The following is a 20471-nucleotide window of genomic DNA, read 5'->3' on the forward strand; positions in this document are numbered from 1 at the left end:
GGGTGAATGTAGGGCTGGGCTAACTGGGCCTGGGCTGGGCCAGTCAAGTCAAATGAGCCGGGCTTCTGGTTTGGGGACTTCCCAGGAGGGGAACACTGGGCCAGGTGGGCCTCCTGCCCGCAACCCTTCTACTGCTTCGGCCACTGCGGCCTCGGTGCCGGCTCCTTGGGGGACTCAGGTGTAACCTAGGGTGAAGATCCGCTTGTCCAACAGAACCGTTGGTCTCTGACTGTCCATCCGTCCAGTCATTCCCTCTATCTTACGAAGTAGTAGAGTTCCCCACAGGAAAAAACGTGTCGAATGATAGAAATGTATTTTTCAGTGATTTAAAAAGGTACGATTAATATCATGGCACTGTCACATACCACTGAAAATGAGTTCCCCGATGAATTATTTTGCATTAATTTTTATATAGGTATATAAATTTAATAGCACATTTTCCAGTCCCGGGCAACAAAAAGGTACCTTATGCTAGTAGACTGTAGATCTGCTAGTAGGCTCTGCTAAATAGATGTCATTGTCTAAAGCTAAATGGAAATGGGCTCTAATCTCTGTTTTGGAGTCAGTCGGTGGGGAAGGGAAGTGCCTACGCCAAGGTAAACTTGGCAGGGAAGCGAGAGCCTGTAAGTAGTACTGGCATTAAAGTTCCTTAGCGGTGTGACAGAAGAGCTCTAAAAGAAGCCTAAGGGAAGCTGGCTGTCCTATTTGAGCCCCTGCTGGCTAAAGCGCTCTCTACTAGGCGCTGAGGAGAGCACCGGGCACATAAGAGCCCCCAGTCCCTGCTCTTGAGGAGCTTACAGTCTAATGGGAGAGTCAGTCAGTCAATCAGTCAGTCATATTTCTTGAGTGCTCACTGTGTGCAGAGCACTGTACTCAGCGTTTGAGAGAATACAACATGCCAGACACATTCCCCGGAAAGAGCCCGGGCTTTGGAGTCAGAGGTCGTGGGTTCAAATCCTGACTCCACCACATGTCTGCTGTGTGACCTTGGGCAAGTCACTTAACTTCTCTGAGCCTCAGTTACCTCATCTGTAAATTGGGGATTGACTGTGAGCCCCACGTGGGACAACCTGATCACGTTGTATCCCCCCCAGCGCTTAGAACAGTGCTTTGCACATAGTAAGCGCTTAACAAATGCCATCATTATTATTATTATTATTATTCCCCACCCACAAAGAGCTTACAGTCTAGAGGGAGAGACAGACATTAAATAAGTAAAACTACAGGCACAAATTGGGTACATAGAGTGGGAGGAAGTGCGTGTGTCTGTGTGTACACATCACACACACATAGCTGGAAAAATGAAAGCCGCCGTGAAACCCATGTGGTCCGGGTGGCCGTTGAGGTGACATGAGTCAGGCTGGGGAGCAGCTTCTGGGGGAACTGGGTTCCTGAGGGAGGGGTTTGCAAGGCGTCTTCTTGTGTGGACAACCCCCGACTCACCTGAAACATCCCAGAACAGGGCCCCCGCTCTTGCCTGGGAGAAGCCAGTAGCCCAGACCGATGGGCTGCCCCAGTGGAGCTCGTGGGAGGGGACGGCTGAGGAAATGTTGGCCTGGCATCTGGGGAGGAGGGGGACGTGAGTTGCACGTGGCCGCTGCCGCCTCCTGAACGGAGAGGGAGGGAGGGAAGAAAGGGGTTAGACCGCTGCCTATTTATCCCGTGGCAGGCCGGTACGGCCTTGGGGCCAGGAGGGGTTGAAGCTGAGGGACTCCAGGGCCGAGGACCCGGACGATGGATGCTCAGGAAGTCCTTGAGGATCGGCCGTCTTGTACTTTCACCGAGGAGTTCCCAGGAGGCTTGGCCCGGCTCGGCCCCGTGGTTTGCCCTGGGCCCCTTCTCTGCTCAGAAAAATGTCAGAAAGGACCCAGCGTACAGAGGCCCCATCTCTGTGGGTTGGGAAAAGCCCAGGCTAGACGAGAGAGCCTGCAGCTGAACCTCTCGATCAGATCCTCATCTTGCGCCCGCCACCAAACCATGCTCCCCCCATTTTCCTTCCCCCCGCCCCCCCAGTTCTTGGGGCTGAGCCCGTGGGTGGAGGGATGGGCGGGTGCCGCTTACTCTGAGACCCTTGGGGACACGGGTTCTCGGGTGAAGCTCCCGGAGCCCCACGTTGGTCACAGAGGGAATGGGTCTGTTCCTTGAAACTGCCGTCAGCTGCCAGGCTAATGTCTCTCATTGCTGGGGTGGAAGCTGGGGGTGGGGTGGGGGGGGGCCACGGGGAGTGAGGGGGGAGTCTGGTGACCCCGCCCCTTCCACCCCAGGGGTCTGGCAGAAGGTATTCAATCTCTGAGGCCCCTTGTTGAAAAGGAAAGTGAGGTTTCTAATCCCCACAGCCACGTGAGGTCTGGGCAGCGGTTACCGCGGAGATGGCTGAATGTCCTGCCCTGCCTCTCTCCCCCCGCTTCCCTCCTCCCCACGCGCCTCTCCTGCAGGAGGGAACTCACGTTCCCGCCTGAAATGTTGAGCAGCGAGGGCTGAGGGGGCTCCGCCATCTTGCAGTCTGTTTGGAGCTTGGACAGCCTAGGACGGGGGCTGCTCAAACTGGTCCCGACCTCCGGTCGCGGGGCCAAGGTCACGGGCGGGAAGCAGCGTGGCTCGGTGGGAAGAGCACGGGCTTTGGAGTTAGAGGTCATGGGTTCAAATCCCGGCTCCGCCACTTGTCAGCTGTGTGACCGTGGACAAGTCACTTCACTTCTCTGTGCCTCAGTTACCTCATCTGTAAAATGGGGATTAAGACTGTGAGCCCCACGTGGGGCAAAGTGATCACCTTATAACCTCCCCGGCGCTTAGAACCGTGCTTTGCACATAGTAAGCACTTAATAAATGCCATCATTATTATTGTTATTATTCCCCAAGTGGAGAAATTTGTCGGGCCCTGTCGTGAGACATCTGGCTGGCAACGGCGCTCCGGGGAGGAAAGTGAGGTGTGACCTCCCCCCACCAGTTAGGAAGGCCCCACTCCGTAGGGCTGTTACTCACTGCCACCGAATGCCCGAGTGGCCGCAGGCCTTGGTTTCTTCAGATGCTGTTGAACCCCCTCCCTCCCCGGGGAGCTGAGTGCCGCCTCAGCCTCCCGCCTGTTTGGGAGAATGCGGGGACTGGAGGGGCTCCGGGGCCAGCCCGGCCCGGGACCAGCTGGGTCCGTGTGTTTGAAAACTGAATTTCTGTCCCCCGGGTTTTCCCCGGGAGCCCAGATGACTGCCTGACTGCTGCCCAGCTGGCCCCAAACCACCCAACCCTGTTTATCGCATCCTCTCCGCTGCTCATTTCCTCGAGAGGTCGTGCTCTGCACTGAACATCGTTCCGGCAGGCCGCCGGCGGCTGCTGTTGCTGCTCTATAAACCTTTTCCTGGACCTTGCTGGTGCCAGTCTCCTGACCCAAAGCAGGTCTGCCCCTAGCTGAGCTACCTTCGGGGAACACCGAGGCTCCCTGGGCCTTCTCCTACAAGGATTCATTCATTCAGTCGTATTTATTGAGCGCTTACTGTATGCAGAGCACTGGACTAAGCGCTTGGGAAGTACAAGTCGGCAACGTATAGAGACGGCCCCTACCCAACAGTGGGCTCACAGTCTAGAAGGGGGAGACAGACGGTAAAACAAAACATGTAGACAAGTGTCAAAGTCATCAGAACAAATAGAATTAAAGCTATATGCACATCATTAACAAAATAAATAGAATAGTAAATATGTACAAGTGAAATAAGTAGAGTGATAAATCTGTACAAATATATATATACAAGTGCTGTGGGGAGGGGAAGGAGGTAGGGCGGGGGGGGTGGGGGGGAAGAGAGGAAAAAGGCGGCTCAGTCTGGGAAGGTCTCTTGGAGGAGGTGAGCTCTCAGCAGGGCTTTGAAGGGAGGAAGAGAGCTAGCTTGGCGGATGTGCGGAGGGAGGGCATTCCAGGCCAGGGGGAGGACGTGGGCCGGGGGTCGACTGCGGGACAGGCGAGAACGAGGTACGGTGAGGAGGTTAGAGGCAGAGGAGCGGAGGGTGTGGGCTGGGCTGAAGAAGGAGAGAAGGGAAGTGAGGTAGGAGGGAGCGAGGTGATGGAGAGCCTTGAAGCCCAGGGTGAGGAGTTTTTGCTTGATTCGTAGGTTGACAGGCAGCCACTGGAGATTTTTGAGGAGGGGAGTAACATGCCCAGAGCGTTTCTGCACAAAGATAATCCGGGCAGCAGAGTGAAGTATAGACTGAAGTGGGGAGAGACAGGAGGGTGGGAGATCAGAGAGGAGGCTGATGCAGTAATCCAGTCGGGATAGGATGAGAGATTCAACCAGCAAGGTAGCGGTTTGGATGGAGAGGAAAGGGCGGATCTTGGTGATGCGGAGGTGAAACCGGCAGGTTTTGGTGACGGATTGGATGTGTGGGGTGAACGAGAGAGCGGAGTCGAGGATGACACCAAGGTTACGGGCTTGTGAGACGGGAAGGATGGTAGTGCCGTCTACAGTGACGAGAAAGTCAGGGAGAGGATCTGCAGCCCCAGGCCTCAGCCTTTCTTCAGATGCCATTTAGTGGTCTTGAAGGGGACTCCTGGCTTTCCCATCTCTCTGCTCTGGTCTTCCAATCCCACCCACTGGCCAGCCCGCCCTGGCTCTGCTTGGGCCTGCCTCCCCTTTCCTCCTCTCTCCTCCCCTCCCCATCCCTCCCCTTCTTCTCTCTTCCCTTTCCTTTTCTCCCCACTCAGCCCCTGCTCTGAGACCTCTCTTTGTCCCGGAGTCGTGAGAGGCGGGTCTCTCCGACTTGAAGCAAATGAACTGGCAGCTGGTTGCCATAGTTCGGGAAAGTCTTTGTGCAACTGAATGATCTCGTTGAAGCCTCCGTGTCTTCCCTCACACTGGGCCTCCGGGCCTCCCCAGCTCTGGGGGCCGAAGGGGAGGGGAGGGCCGGGCTCCTGGAGCAGGTCTCGTCCTCGGCCCACAAGCCGGGTTGACTATGGTAGAGTTCTGGGGTAGTTCTTGAGCCTGCGAGGGTACACCCTAAGTTCCCAGGTGGGCCAGAGTTCCTGCCTCTTGCACCCCAGCTCCCTGGCCTGGGGGAAAGGCTGGAATTGCCCCAGTGGTGACACCCCTCTGCCCAGGGGCAGTCGCCTGCTTGCTTGCTTTCAAGAGGAGCATCTATCTCTCCAGACCTCGTGGCCTCCTCCGTGTGCTCCCGAAACTGTAGAGTCCCCCGCCCTCTAGACCTCGCTCAGGTCCTGAGAGGGAATCTGCTTGGTCTGGAGGGTGCTGGCTGGTAGAGTCCTGCCCAGTGAAGGGCTGGTCAGGCTTTCCAGCTCCGTGCCGTCCAGCCCTACTTAAGCACAGGGCCTCTCTCCCCCTCCTGCAGGGAGCGGGCTGCCCAGCTGCAACGGGGCTGGTGCCCTCTGACTGACCCTGGCTTCCCCTTGCCACCTTACACCTCCCACCCGGGCCCCAGAAGGTGTTTAACGCATCCCCCGACTCTGAGGACAAGCCGTCCACCAGGTCGGGCAAGGTTGGGGGTTCAGGGTCCGGAGGAGTGCCGTGAGCTGATCTTCCAGGCTGGGGGAGGGAGGGAGGGAGAGAGGGGCAGGAGACCAGGCCTAGAGATCGACTGGGAAGGTGGGGGTGGCAGCAGGGAGGATGGGTCGGTCTGCGGACCGGGAGGGGAACTCCACAGCGTAAATCCTAAAACCAGGGAGCGACGGGCCCCGGGGCCACGAGGGCATGAGCCTCGGCTTCCAGGTGTTGGTTGCAGGTGGCCGTTCCTGCCACGGGCGCCGGCCGGGGAGAAGAGACTGCAGGGTCCCTAGTCCCGGGCGGCCCCCCCCAGCTCTGTCGATGCCACAGGGTCCGGGGGCTGGAGTGCTGGCACCCTGGGAGAAGGGTTTGGGGCGGGCTGATCACGACTACTGTTTGTCTTCTAGGGCACCGACTCCATAAAGATGGAAAATGGTCAGAGCACAGCCGCTAAACTGGGGCTCCCCCCACTCACCCCCGAGCAGCAGGAGGCCCTCCAGAAGGTGAGTCCTGTCCCGGGCTGGGTCCCCCAGAGCGGGACTTCCCTCCTCCTCCGCAAGGTTGGCCAAATCCCCGCTCTTGCTCCCTTCGCCCCCGTCCCGGAGGGGCCCCGGGCCTGGAGGAGGGCAGGGGCTGACCCTGGCTGGTCTCCCCTTCCTCCTGTCCCCTCTTCCTCTTCTTCAGGAGAGCGAGGACTGGGGCCGACCCTTGCCTCAGGGGAGTGGGATGATGAGGGGGTGGGGCAGCTGTGGAAGAGCTGTCCGTTCCCTAAGGGTGGAGGCAGGCGGTGGAGAACAGTGCTCCCCACGGATGGATGGACGGACGGACGGGCAGGCAGGCGCCCACTCTGTGTCTCCCTTCCCCCCTTTGAAGTCCTGGGACCGGCTCAGGGCCCCTTACCTTCCCAGCCTCCCCTAGCCCCCAGGGAGCTTTGGACTCCAGTCACCTGTCCTCGGTTGGCCCAGCTGGCCACCGGGCCGTCTTCGCGGGCCACCCTCCCCTCTCCGGCCCTCGGCCCCCAGCCCCTGCCCTGACCGGCCCCCCCAACCCTTCCCCCCGCAGGCCAAGAAGTACGCCATGGAGCAAAGCATCAAGAGTGTGCTGGTGAAGCAAACCATCGCCCACCAGCAGCAGCAGCTCACCAACCTCCAGGTGAGCCCCCGGCGCCCCCTTCCCCTGGCTCTGCCTCCCCTCAGAGGAGGAAGGGACCCTTTAGGCCGTTAGTGGCAGAGCCTGCCTGGGGCTGGCCTGGAGCCTCGGACCTGTCAGTTCTGGGGGTTTCCCCAGGGAAACGGAAGTCTCCGTTCTCATCCCGGACCCTCGAGCCCGGGAAGAGCAGCTCTTCTTCCTCCTCCTTCCCCCTTTCCTCTTCCCCGTTTCCTCCTCTTCTTCCTCCTCCTCCTCCTCCTCCTCCAACTCCTCTCAGGCAAGAGGTTTTACCAAAAAAAAAAAAAAAAAAATCTCTAGTCAGTCAAAATGTCTGTTCTGTCACTGCCTTACCCCCCAAAGGAGGCTCCTGGGGCTAGGAGCAGTGTCGCTTTCCCCCTCATTCTATCCCTGTGAGAAGTGGGGGTCGGGGACGAGGGGTGTCTCTTCCCCCTCCAGTCACCAGCCCCTCTCCCACTTCCGTATTGCTGCTTTGCATTCGCTGCCATTCCCCTCTTTCTTGCGGCCCAGCAATCCTCTCACTGTCGGGCTGCCTTTCCCCTCACCCTGCCCCTCGTCCCCCCTTCCCCCTTCCCCCCCACCGCCTCCGTCTCTCTCCGCCTGCCGCTCCCGTCCGCCTGTCCGTCACCCCTCCGGTGTGTGTCTGCATGGCTGGCAATTGGGCAGACACCTCCCCCGCCCACCCCCAACGTCTGCACAGTTGCCACGCGGCTCGTGGAGGAAGGTCCCGGGGGTGGGGGGGGCCTGGGCTCCAGCTAGCACAGGAGGGTCCCGGGCTCCGGGCTCCAGGCTGGGCCTCCCAGCCGTAGTTTGTGCTTTTGATCGTTGGACCTGCTGTTACAGTGGGGCTGTGCCGGGCGCAGCCTCAGCAGTTCAGAGCTGGGTCTGTGCCTCTTCGTCCGTGGCCGCTGGGGAGACCGGGGGTGGCGGGGGGCTCCCCGTCACGCCAGGGGAGAGTCAACAGCCGTGGTGACAGAGGGTGCTGCCGCCTTGAGCCCCCCTTACCCTGCCCCTCGTGGCCCTGGTCCCGGCCCCTCCCCAGCGAGCACCCCAGAAGGGGCGCCCTGAGGCCGCAGCGCCCCGCTCCCCTTCCGCGCCGTGCCGGGAGAGGGGCCGGGGGAGGGCCGGGTACTCAGGGCCCCCGCCGATCCCAGACCCGTCCGGACTCTGCCCTAGGGGCCCCCGTCCGACGGGGCGTTTTGACTGCGAGGGGACAGGGTCCCTCTCCTCCAGGCTCTCCGCGCCGCTGTCTGCTTGAGTTTTGAACAATGGCCGCAGTATGCTCAGCTCCAACAGTCTGAACTCTGTCTTTACTGTCTTTCAGATGGCAGCAGTGACAATGGGCTTTGGAGATCCTCTCTCACCTTTGCAATCGGTCAATAGAAATGTTCACTTCTTCTGGGGCACTTTTCTCAGGCAGGGCCTAGCGGGGGGCAGGCCAGGCGGGGGGGTGGGGAGGGGCGGGGTGGAGGGAGGGCCCTGCGCTTAGACCCAGCTCCCTCAGACCCACCTGCTCTGGACACACCCTGCAGAGAGCTCGGGAGGCGCTGCTCCCAGGCGGGGGCGCCGGGGCCGGGGCCTCTGTGACCGACCGCCGGGCTGGGAAGCGGCCGGCCCGGAGAGTGAGTTTAGGGTCCGCCGTTTGCCAATACGCCCGCCCCGGGACCTGGTGGGGCGGCCGCCTTCCTAGGGATGCGACAGTTCTGAGGGCCCGGCTTTAAAATTCCCGCCAAGGTAACGCCACGGTGGGCGCCAGTTTGACGGGGTGCCCCCCCTCCCCCAGACCCCGGACTGCCAGGCGGAGCTTCGGGCCTAAAGAAGGACCCACAGGGTCCAGGCCTCTGCTCTTCCCCCGTCCCGCCCCCTCTCCCCCCAACCTCCCACTCCCCAGCTCTGCTCTTGCCCAGTCTGATGCCCGCTGGACCCGGCCCTAGACCCCAGGCAACCAAGTGAGGCGTCCCAGGGACAGCTCTCAGAGTCTTCCCCTCTCTTCAGTTCCCTAGCAGGGTTGGGGCTGTGCTCGGGCACGAGGCACGGGCGCCAGTCCCTTGGAGAGCAGCAGGGGTTCGGTGGGGTGCCCCAGTCCTTGGTAGGTGTCCATTTGAGGGCTCGGGGAAAGGGCACCGCAGGGAGACCGGCAGGCGGCATCCATGAGGCGGAGGGGGAGTCCACGGTAGAGCAAGTGGCCACCCTCGTGGTGCCGAGGCCCAAGCAGCCTTTCCCCAGTGGGCTCTCGCTTGGGGGTAGGACAGGATTTAGTTTCGGAGGCCAGGTGTGAAGAGCTCCCCAGTCCCACCCCTCCCCTCCCCCGAGCTGGGCGAGGAGCTCGGAGCCAGGAGAGCCCAAAGCGCAAAGGTTTCATCAGCGTCTCGTTGGGCAGAGCGGCCCCGTTTCGGCTGGCCTCGTGGCCCCGTCGGCCAGTGTGGCGGACTCCAATCTGGGCTCAACTGGAGGGTTGGCAGAGCAGATAAGACCAAGAGTCTTGCTGGGCGGGACTCTTGTCCCATTTGCCTACCTCTCCCTACCCCCTGCCCCTTTGTTCCAGCCTGCTCTTGAGGCGACGGGACACCTGAGGAAGTTGGGTTGGTTGGGCATCACCCTCGTCCCCACTGCTCGGCTTGGCTCCCCCAGGAGTTCCGAGTGAGGCCCCCCAATCCAGGAGCTGGGAGGAGAGCCTTGCTCCCCCAGGGAAGCCCGCCTGGTTGGCGGTGGTCGCAGAACGCAGGACCCCGCCCCCCTCCCCGGGAGGGTCCCGTCCCGCTCCAAATGAGGCCCCACCCCCAGCCCCCCATCCTTACCTGGCTGAATTCCCGCCTGGCCGGCCCCCGCTGAAGGAGGGAGGGAGAGAGGAGTTCCAGGCCTGAGGGGTCACGGCTGGCTATTTGGCCTTCAGACCGCCTGCCGGCGGCGGCAAGGCTCCCCTCCCCCGGGAGGGGCCGTCCGGACCCTCCGGGAACGTCTTGGCCTCCAGGCCGGCTGGGAGGGTGCAGCCCCCGGCCTGTCTGAGGCTCCGGGGGGGGCGTAGGGGAAGCCAAAACTTCCCCTTGGAGGCTGAGCCGGGGCAGACGCAGACAGGGGCATCTGGTCTGGAGTGTGGGAGTCTGGGTGAGAGGAGGTATGATGTGCGTGTGTGTGTGTGTGTGTGCGCGCGTGTGAGCATGCGCGTGCACTGGCGCGCCTCCGTGCCTTGTGGGGAAAGGGAGCTTGACCCGCACACCTCCCCGTCAGTCGGGCCCTTCCTTCAGACCTGCTAGAAAGTGTAGCATCCCTAGTGAGGCCTGCCACCCCTAAGCCTGGGGGCTTTGTCCTGGGGCTGCCCTCCGCCCTCCGAGCAGCAGCTGGGGACCTAGGGAGAGAGGGACGCTGGGGAGCCCTGTGGGTGCTGCTTCTCTTGCCCCGTTAACTGCAGTCCTGTCTTCCTGTCTGCCCCTCACCTCCTCGCTTGGGGTCTCTCTCCCCATTCCCCCCACCCCCTGACAGCTTCATGTTTGACCCTGCCAAGCTGACAGACAGAGAGACAGAGCTGGAGCCAGAGCCGGGGGAGGCAGGCGAAGGAGTGCAGGCCCTCGATGGGACCCGGGGGAAGGAGGGGGGCGGCGGCAGGAACGGGGGAGGGGGGCTGGGGGGTGGCCGGGCGGGCAGGCGGGGGGAGGGAGGCGGGGGAGCGTTGTGCCCTCGGGAGATCGGCCTCGACCCCACGTCCACACCCGCAACCCTCGTGGCTGGGCTAGACCCCCCCGTTTCTCCCAGCAACCGCTGCCCGGGACACAAGAGACCCGTGGGGGCAGCTTTGTCTTTTGGGTTGGGGCTGAAAGTCTCAACCTCCCTGGACCTCCCCGGCCCACCCGAGGCCAGGGAACAAACGGATTCCCCGGGGGCCCGGCCCCCAGAGGGTCCACGGTGGCCGGGGAGGGGCCTAGCCCTCCTAAAGCTAAATCTCTCCGTACGGCCAGGGCGTCATCTGACTTGCCATCCCCGTCCCCGGCTTACTAGAGCTGCCCCTCTGCCCCTGCTTGTCTCAGCTGCCCGGAGAAGGCCAGGTTTGGGAGGCGGGAGCTGGTTTCCATTTTCATTGACACTGCTTACTACCCACAGCCCGACTTCCGTTTGGCCTGGCCTAATTTCCTTCGAGCCCCGGTCCCCTGCCTGGCTGTGGCGGGGGTTCCTGGTTGGGGTGGGCTGTGGTGGGGTCCCCGAGATGGAGCGGGCCTTGGCCGGGAAGGGTGGTCTCTCCGGGTGCTCTGGCCAAGGGTCCGGCTGCCTGGGAAGACCACTCAGCCTCCCAGAGACTACCTCCGCGGGGCGGAGAGTCTGGCGACCGGGCAAACTGTGTTGTTGGCCCAGGCCCGGCCTTGGGTTGGGAAGGCTGGGGGAAGGAGAGAGAGCCGTCCCAGTGCCTTGCCCCCTCCTCCCATCCATCCTGTCCATCCCTCCTCCCTCCCCCCCCCCCCCGCTGACCAGCTAGCCCTTCTCTCCCGTACAGATGGCCGCACAGAGGCAGCGGGCTCTGGCGATCATGTGCCGAGTGTACGTGGGCTCCATCTACTACGAGCTGGGGGAGGACACCATCCGCCAGGCCTTTGCCCCCTTCGGCCCCATCAAGAGCATCGACATGTCCTGGGACTCGGTGACCATGAAGCACAAGGTGGGGCCCCAGCCCTGCGGCGGGAGCAGGGGACGGGGCCGCCCCGGGCCTCAGCCTGGTGGCGGGGAGAAACCCCAGCTTCCATAGCACCCTCACGGGCGGGCGGGCGGCCGGGCGGTACCCCGGAGCCATGGGCACGGCCCTTCCCTAGAGCCCCGCCTGGGGCCGGAGGCCCCAATGGAGGGGGGAGCCGCTCTCCGTTCAGTCCCGCTTCCCGGCAACTAACGGGGGCCAGGGCATCCCCTGGCCGAGGGGAAGCCTGTGGGGTTAGAGCTCTGGGGCCGAGATGGGCACCTACACGATCGTGGAGGAGTTGGCCCCTCGGTCGTGGAGTTGTCGCTCTCCAAGCCGCCCCCCGCCCCGTAGCAGAGCGTCGGAAACGCGTCTCTGCCCAGCGCGGGGCGAACGAGTGCGTCTGATCGGTGCCCCGCCGGAAATGCCAGCCGCTTCCGGGGCGTTTCGATAGAACCCGGGCAAGCGGTCCAGGCTGGGTCTCTGGAGGGAGACTCGAGGACCGAGAGGGGACAGTTAGGGACGTTGGTTGTTCCATCCGAGCCCTGAGGGGGGCTGACTGGGGGGGCAAGCCAGCCCACGCTTCCCCAAGCGTCCCGGTGTCCCCGCCGGAGACGATCCCGGCCTGGATGGACCGCGATGGGACCAGGCCAGGATGATGATTTTTGCCCCCTCCCCCCGGGCTGAGGAGGATGAGGCAGGGTAACCCAGTCTCTCCACCCCCAGGGCTTTGCCTTTGTGGAGTATGAGGTGCCAGAGGCCGCCCAGCTGGCCCTGGAGCAGATGAACTCCGTAATGCTGGGAGGAAGGAACATCAAGGTGAGTCCGAGACCTCGCCTGCCGGCTCCGTTCCCTGGGAGAGGACTGAGGCAGGGAAGGCAAGGTGTACCGCGCTCCCCCCCGCCCCACGTACACGCACCCCTCCGAGGAGGCATGGAAATGTGTGTAGAGAGGGTGGGGAGGGACAGTGGCCGGGGGAAGAAGGGGGTCAGGGCACCAGGCGAGCGACATTTGCCGAGCACATCCGGTGGCACCCGACTGGGCTGGCAACGTTTTTCAAACTGGCCGGGCGCCTGCGCCCTCAGCGTGAGCTGGACCACAGCTGGGAGAAAGAGGAGAAGAGGGCTTCATTGTTCTGCTCCGGCCCTGGGTCCCCCGGGTAGATGAGATACCTGGGTCGACCAGAGCGTGCGCAGGCACGGGCCCACACGGGCACAGAGGCAAACGTGACAGGGAGCAGAAGCAGGCGTGGGAGGGGCGCCGGGGGGGGGGGGGGTACCTGCAGCAGCAGAGCAGAGCATGTGAGTGCCCCCCCCCCCCCCCCCCCATGAGGTGGGGGGACATCCCTACGGTTGTCCTCCCCGCAGTCCTGCTGTGCGGTTACAGGGAAGACCGCTGGTGTCTGAGTCCTTTCCACTTAGTATCCCCAAAATACGTGCGGTCTCCGCTGCTGCTCCGCTCCAGCACGGCACAGACATCACTCTTTTTTCCCCCCCTCCTCTTTAATGGTATTTATTTAGCACTCACCACGTGCCAGGGGCAATACTAAGGGCGGGGGTAGATTGAAGAAAATCAGGTCGGACACAGTCCCTGTCCCACACGGGGCTCCCAGTTTCAATCCCCGTTTCACAGGCGAGGTAACTGAGGCACAGAGAAGTGAAGTGATTTGCCCAAGGCGCCACAGCAGACCAGCGGGGGGCGGGGAGGATTAGAAGCCAACCTCTTCCAACCTTTCCCGATCCCTCACTCTGGCCGGGGCTCCAAGCGGAGCCGCTGCCTTTCGGGCCCAGGGGAGGCCCACGAGGTCAGAGAGGCTTCCTGGAGGCAGTCCTTGGAAAGGTCAGGAAAGAGGAGGAGGAGGAGCTGGATGGGTTCGGGGTGGAGGCTAAAACCCACCACCTGAGGAACGGTCGGGCCGAGGCGGCCGGGGAGGCGAGGGGCTGACCGCCCCACTCCCGCCGCACCGCGCAGGTGGGTCGGCCCAGCAACATCGGACAGGCTCAGCCCATCATCGACCAGCTGGCCGAAGAGGCCCGCGCCTTCAACCGGATCTACGTGGCGTCCGTGCACCAGGACCTGTCGGACGACGACATCAAGAGCGTCTTCGAGGCTTTCGGGAAGATCAAGTCGTGCACGCTGGCCCGGGACCCTACCACGGGCAAACACAAGGGCTACGGTTTCATCGGTGAGCCGGCCCCGCCGCCACGGCCCGGTCCCCGGCCGGAGCGGAGGTCGGGGCTCGGGCGCCCTCCACCCCGGGGGCGGGGTTCGAGACCTGCGCGGGGGGTGCCGCCTCTGTACGGTACGGAAGGACGAGGGGGCTCCTTCCCCGTCCCGGCCCGGAAGGGTTTTCCGCGGGGCCGGTCCGGGGCCCCTCTGTCGGACGGGGCGGGTCTCCCCGGGCCGTCCCGGGCCCGCAGGTGGCCGAGACGGCCGGAGGGACGGCGCTCACTCCCCCCCCGCCCTGCCCGTTGCCGTTGCAGAGTACGAGAAGGCCCAGTCTTCCCAAGACGCCGTCTCCTCCATGAACCTGTTTGACTTGGGGGGGCAGTACCTCCGGGTTGGCAAGGCCGTCACCCCTCCCATGCCTCTCCTCACTCCCGCCACCCCCGGAGGCCTGCCCCCTGCGGCCGCCGTGGCAGCAGCTGCAGCTACCGCCAAAATCACAGCTCAGGTGAGGGGGCCCCCGCCGGGGACCGGTTGGGGATGGCCACGCGGCGATTGATGCCGGGGAAGGATGCGGACCGGGAGGTAACGTGACCGGAGGGCGGGGAGCGGGGACGGGGTGGGCGGCCGGGTGGGGAGCGGAGCTGGCCTGGCCTCTGGAAGGGTGCCGTGGGCTGGGGTGGGGTGGGGCGAGGCCAGCGGGAGGGTGACTGGGCTCTCGTTGCAGGAAGCTGTGGCTGGGGCGGCGGTGCTGGGCACCCTAGCCACCCCCGGGCTGGTGTCACCAGCACTGACACTCGCCCAGCCCCTGGGGGCCTTGCCGCAGGCCGTCATGGCTGCCCAAGCGCCGGGAGTCATCACAGGTGAGTGCCGTCCAGCTGCGTCCCCGCCCCGCGTCCCCCCCCCCCCGTGTCCCGTCCCATCCCCCCCACCGCCCCGCGCCACACCGCCCCCGGCCACCCCCCGCGTCCCCCGGCCGGACCGGTCACCCGTGCGGCCGTCGAGGCCTCGGGCAGCGCAGACAGGCTTGGTCTCCGCCAAGGCTGAGCCGAGCGAGAGGGCCCTGGCCCCTGCCCCCGCCGAGTCACACGTTCGGGCCCCTCCCCTCCTAAACCCCGTGCCCCTCGCGCCCACGCTCCCCCTCGCTGAGGTCCCTGGCCCCGCTTCCCCGCCCCCCGAGTCTGGCCCTCCGCCCCAGCGGGCCCTAGAGTTGCTCTTCTCTGATTTCCCACCAGGCTGGTCCGTCGGTTGTGAGGCAGCGAGGCCCAGTGGGTAGAAGGCCGGCCTGCTGGGGTGCCGGGGCCGGGCTCTGGGGTGCTGGGTCCTGGCTGCTGGGGGCTGGACTCCGGGGGGCCGGGGGCTCGGGGCCGGGGGCCGGGAGCTGGGGGCCGGGAGGCGCGGGAGCTGGGGGCGGGGGCCTGGCCTGTGCTCGGAAACTCTTGCCTGAGGCTGCCCCAGCTATGTGCTCGCCCGCCCCGCTTGCCTGTCCCCCGTCCCCGCCCCTCCCCTCCTCCTCCTCCCTCCCCTCCCCCCCCCCCCCCGCCCCGCCAAACCTCCCCGTCCCCCCAGCCCCGGCCAGCCCCCACCCTGCCCGGCCCTACCCCGCCCCGGTCCCCAGAGAGCGGAGCTCAGGCTGGGACCGAGGTCGCTGCCAGAATCCTCACCCGTCGACGTCCTCTTCTGATGACCCTTCCTGAGCCCCCTTGTGTTGGAGCGCCCGGCTGAGCCCCGCCCATCTGCTACCGAGCTCTGCCCCTCCCGGCTCCCCGCCCCCTTGTTCCCCTGGCAGCGAGGACCCACCTTTGCCCTGCCCTCCTTGGTCCCAGCTTGTCCCTTGGCTCCCTCCTCCCCCTCCCCTCCCCTGCCCTCCCCCGCTCCCTGTTCTCCCTTGCCCTTCCCGAGATTGCCCCCTCCATTTCCCTTGCCCTTGCCCTTCCCCGGCTGGGCCCTCTGGGCGTTTTGGAAAGAGCGGTGTTGGGGGACCAGGACAGTCTCACGCTGGGGGGGTGGCTGGACTAACTCCTCTCCTGGACAGACCCCCCGCTAAGGGCTGGATCGGGCTGGGTCGGGCCGGGCGGGGCCGCGTTGGCCTTGGCCTGCTCTTTACCCCTTTTTGAAGCCCTTTTGCTCCGCTGCAGGTGTGACTCCTGCCCGCCCCCCTCTCCCCGTGGCCATTCCTCAGGTGGGGGTCGTGAACCCCATCCTGGCCAGCCCTCCCACGCTGGGCCTGCTGGAGCCTAGGAAGGACAAGGAGAAGGAGGAGGAGGAGACTTTCCAGGAGGCCGAGCGGCCGGAGATGCTGAGCGAACAGGAGCACATGAGCATCTCCGGCAGCAGCGCCCGCCACATGGTCATGCAGAAGCTGCTCCGGAAGCAGGAGGTGAGGGTCTCCGGCCCCGGCCCCCCTCCGACCCCGCCTAAGCCCTGACCGACTCCCCGCTGCCCGCCTCGGCCCGCCCCGTCCCCGACAGCGACCGACCACCCCGTTGTTCGGGTTAGGTGGGGGGGGAGGGGGGCGGATCACGAGACCACCCCGCTTTCCCGATCCGGGCCCGCGGTCACTGCGTCCACCCCCCCCCCAGTCGACGGTGATGGTCCTGCGCAACATGGTGGACCCCAAGGACATCGATGACGACTTGGAGGGCGAAGTGACGGAGGAGTGCGGCAAGTTCGGGGCCGTGAACCGCGTCATCATCTACCAGGAGAAGCAGGGCGAGGAAGAGGACGCCGAGATCATCGTCAAGATTTTCGTCGAGTTCTCCATGGCCTCGGAGACGCACAAGGCCATCCAGGCCCTGAACGGCCGCTGGTTCGCCGGGCGCAAGGTGGTGGCCGAGGTCTACGATCAGGAGCGGTTTGACAACAGCGACCTCTCGGCCTGAACTCTGCCACCCACGGACTCGGGCTTCGGCCCATCCCTCCCTCCCGTTCCCTTGTTTTGTAGAAACACGAGATGGGGTCTGGGCGGAGGCGGGCTGTCCTCTCCCACCCGTCCTCCCCCCCGACCCTCCCCCCGCTGTGTGGGGGGGTTCGCTTGGATAAAGTGTGGAGCCGGCGTGGGTGTCTGTGTGGGTGTGCGGCCGTTGAGCGGTGGGGCGGGGGGGGCGGGTGTCGTGGGCCGTCTTCCCTCTGTGCCCCTTCCTTGCTGCCCCCTCAGCTAGGGCGGCTGTGGGACTCCGGGCTAGGAGGGGCAGCCCCTGCGCCTGCTGAGGGATGGGGCGTCTGGCTCCTCGGTTACCTCTGCGGGCTCCGAATACCCTGTCCGCCCCGGCCCCGCGGGGCCGTAGCCGCAGCGTCCCCCTGCTGGGCCCCGAGGGAGACCAGCTGACGCTCTTGACGCGAGCCGCCTCATGCACTCCTCGCTGGAGCAACCGACACGGACCCCGCTCGCCACCCCTCTGGCATGGAAGGGAGTTGGGCGGAGGGTGAGGGAGGGAGGGTCCGGCAGCTGTCGTCGCGTGAGGGCCCGGCTGGGGTCGGGCGGAGAGGAGCCGTAGGGGGTGACCGGACTCTGACAGGGACACGATCTGGACTGGAGGCCTCCGCGGGGCTGGAGGGAGGGGGCTGGGGCCGAAGGCCAAGAGACGAATCTCTTCTTCCTCCTCCTCCTCCCCTGCCCCCTCCTTCTTTCCCTCCCGCTCTCCTGTCCAGGAGCAGGGAGGGGGCTGACACCAGAGAAACAGCTTTTGCAGCAGGGAGAGCCACCTCCTTCTTCTTCTCGTCCTCGTCCTCCTTTTCCTCTTCTTCCTCCCCATTTTCCTCCTTCTCCTCCTCTTTCTTCTCCTCCTTTTCCTCCTCCTCTTTCTTCTCCTCCTTTTCCTCCTCCTCCTCCTTTTCCTCCTCCTCTTCCTCCTTTTCCTCCTCTTCTACCCCTTTTCCTCCTCCTCCTCTTCCTTCTCCTTTTCCTCTTCTTCCTCTCCTTTTCCTCTGTCTCCTCTTCCTTCTCCTTTTCCTCTTATTCCTCCCCTTTTCCTCCTCCTCTTCCTTCTTTTCCTCCTCTTCCTCTTCTCCTTTTCCTCCTCTTCTTTTCCTTCTTCTTTTCCTTCTCCTCCTCCTTTCCTTCCTACACCCTCTACTTCCCCCTTCTAGACTGTGAGCCCGCTGTTGGGTAGGGACCGTCTCTATATGTTGCCAACTTGTACTTCCCAAGCGCTTAGTACAGTGCTCTGCACACAGTAAGCGCTCAATAAATACGGTTGAATGAATGAATTCCGCAGGAAGCGGCTCGTGCGGCGAGGCAGGGTCCGAACCCTGTCTGCCAGCGAATAGGTGAGCCGGCCCCCCTCCCCTTGAGTATACACCCTGTATGGGGAGGAGAGGGCCATTCTGTGTGGCTTGCGGTTGGCAGTCCCTTAATAGAGCTGAAATTCGGGACGAGCCCTTCTGGGCTGGCATCGTGGGGCGAGCCCTGCCCCCATCAACCCTGAATCTGAGATCCGGGCAGGGAGGGGGCCCAAGATGTTTAGGGACCGCTGTTTGTTGGCTCAGGTCCCCGGCAGGGTTCAACTCTCCTGTGGAGATAGGTCTTCCCTTTCCCATCCTCCCCCAGACTGTGGCCGCAGGCCGGAGCTACTATAGAAACCTCGACCCATAGCGTCACGGAGCACAGAGAAGCAGCGTGGCTTTAGTGGATAGAACGGGCCTGGGAAGTCAGAAGGACCTGGGTTGTAATTCCGGCCCCACCCCAGGTCTGTTGTGTGACCTTGGACAAGTCTCTTATCTTCCGTGCCTCGGATACCTCATCTGTAAAATCGGCACGTGTGTCAGCCCCGTGTCAGATAGGGATCGTGTCCAACCTGATCAGTTTGTATCTACCCCGGTGCTTAGAATGATGCTTGGCACACAGTGCTTAACAAGTACCATTATTATTATCAGTGGCCTAGTGCACGGAGCCTGGGCCTGGGCGTCAGAAGGACCTGAGTTCTAATCCCACCCCGCCACTTGTCTACTGGGTGACCTTGGGGAAGTTGCTTCACTTCTCTGTGCCTCAGTTACCTCGAAATGTAAAAGGGGGATTAAGACTGAGCCCCTCGTGGGACAGGTACTGTGTCCTATGTGATGTGCTTCTATCCGCCCCAGCACTTAGAACGGTGCCTGCCACGTCGTCAGCGCTTAGCAAATAATATCACAATTATTATTACTGTTATTATCTCCGGGGGGGGCGGGGGGGGGGGGAGGCCTGGACCTCAGAACCCCTGTGGAGGACATGCTCCGGTCAGCCAATCAGTCCCGTAGGCAGTGTTCTCTGGAAGGACGGTGGCAGCCGGGGGTTGGGGCGGGCGTGTTCTGGCCCAGCCTGCTCCAACCTGTTAGGGCCGGGCAGAGGGAGGATGGGGAAGGAGGTAGACCTGGCTCCCTTTGGCATGACCCCTCTGCCCTCCCTGCTTCTCACACTGTCCTGACCCTGCAAACCCTGACTCCCCTTCCCTGCTCTTCTCTCTGGTCCGTCCGTCCCCCCACCTCTTTCTCTTCCTCCAGCATTTTCTGCCCAGTCTTCCCCCACCATGCCATTCTGCCTGTTTGTCATTCCTCAAATTCCTGACCCACAGAGGCGTGGGCAGACCCTGGCCTTCCGAGGGGTAAGGGTGGGGATTCCTGGCCCTTCCTCCTGATCCCTCCTCTCCCTTTTCCCCCCTCGTTCACTGAGATGGTGGCTTTGCTCTATTCCCGGTATGAGATAGGGAGGCCACTTAGAGACGCTCGAGAATCCCAGCAGGCACGCGCGCGCACACACACGTATAGGATGGGACACAACGGGTAAAATGATCGTTTGGTAGATAAATGGGCTTCGTAGTATGGGGGTGTTTATTGTACGGTACTTTCCCAAGCGCTTAGTACAGCGATCTGCGCCCGGTAAGTGCTCAATAAATATGATTTGAAGGTGCGATGGCCAAACGTAGCACCTTAGGGGGTTGGGAGAGGGACAGGTAGAAGATGGGGTCTACCCCGGATCTTTGACAGTCCGACGGGGGTGACGGGTGGCACTGAGGTGGTGTGACAGAAGGCACGGCCCTGGACTCAAGGGGGTGGCAGCCTGAAGGGTTACACCACCTGCACACCCACAACTGGGTCTTACGCTGTCAAGTCGCTTCCGACCCGTAGCAACTCCATGGACACATCTCTCCCGGAATGCTCCACCTCCATCTGTAATCGCTCTGGCGATGTATCCATAGAGTTTTTGTAGGAAAAAAATACACAAGTGGCTTACTGTGGCCTTCTTCCGCTCGGTAAACTTGAGCCTGCGCCTTCGACTCTCTCCCATGCTGCCACTGCCCAGCGTAGGTGAGTTTTGTCATGTAGCAGATTGCCGTCCACTCACTAGCCACTGCCCAAGGTAGGAATGGAATGGATATGCTTCCGCTTGACGTTGTCGAGACTGATAGAGCACTGGAAACTCTCCAGGAGCGATCCTGAGGGGCGCTACTGGTTTTGGTTTTCTTCATGGTATGTGCCCTGCACTGTACCGGGCACGGGAGTAAATTCAAGGTAACCACGTTGGACGCAGTCCTTGACCCATATGGGGCTCAGGGTCTTAATTCCCATTTTACAGATGGGGGGGATTGAGGCCCAGAGAAGTGAAGTGACTTGCCTAAGGTCACACAGCAGACAAGTGGCAGCACTGGGATTAGAACCAGGTCCTTGTGGGGAGTTCGTTTGGCCGGGGGCAGGCATGGAATCAGTCACTGCCGTCAAAGAAATGAACGGTGTGACGGGAGAAGACCGGAGTGAGGGCTACAGTAGGACCCCAAATGTCAGGGTGGGTGGGCAGGGACTTTGTCGGAAACCTTCAGAACTGGGGGCTCTTTCAGTGGGAATCTATATTCCCACTACGTTACGCCTATGCTTGTTGGGGAGAGCCGGTGGGATTGAAGACATCCTATAGGTCAGGGTTATTGTCGGGAGGGGGAGTAAATAATAAATAAATAATGATGGCATTTATTAAGCGCTTACTATGTGCAAAGCACTGTTCTAAGCGCTGGGGAGGATACAAGGTGATCAGG

At 62.9% G+C, this 20471-nt stretch overlaps 1 protein-coding gene across 4 annotated transcripts in view; it reads left to right on the forward strand.

Moving 5' to 3' along the window:
• The window catches only part of PUF60 (poly(U) binding splicing factor 60), a 34411-nt gene extending 17886 nt beyond the window's left edge, over positions 1–16525 (forward strand). Inside the window, exons 2-12 of one of the 4 annotated variants that reach the window (XM_038745527.1) lie at positions 5888–5983; positions 6543–6632; positions 7972–8022; positions 11131–11292; positions 12031–12123; positions 13276–13489; positions 13788–13978; positions 14198–14333; positions 14706–14738; positions 15609–15850; positions 16053–16525. In XM_038745527.1, coding sequence (XP_038601455.1) covers positions 5888–5983; positions 6543–6632; positions 7972–8022; positions 11131–11292; positions 12031–12123; positions 13276–13489; positions 13788–13978; positions 14198–14333; positions 14706–14738; positions 15609–15850; positions 16053–16352 — 1608 coding nt within the window. In that variant the 3' untranslated portion in view covers positions 16353–16525. The remainder of the gene's footprint in view (positions 1–5887; positions 5984–6542; positions 6633–7971; positions 8023–11130; positions 11293–12030; positions 12124–13275; positions 13490–13787; positions 13979–14197; positions 14334–14705; positions 14739–15608; positions 15851–16052) is intronic. The other 3 variants (XM_038745528.1, XM_038745529.1, XM_038745530.1) reach the window with 3 other exon arrangements.
• The last annotated feature ends 3946 nt before the right edge of the window (positions 16526–20471 follow it).

Source organism: Tachyglossus aculeatus, chromosome 4 (genome assembly GCF_015852505.1).
Source record: "Tachyglossus aculeatus isolate mTacAcu1 chromosome 4, mTacAcu1.pri, whole genome shotgun sequence".
NCBI lineage: Eukaryota > Metazoa > Chordata > Mammalia > Monotremata > Tachyglossidae > Tachyglossus > Tachyglossus aculeatus.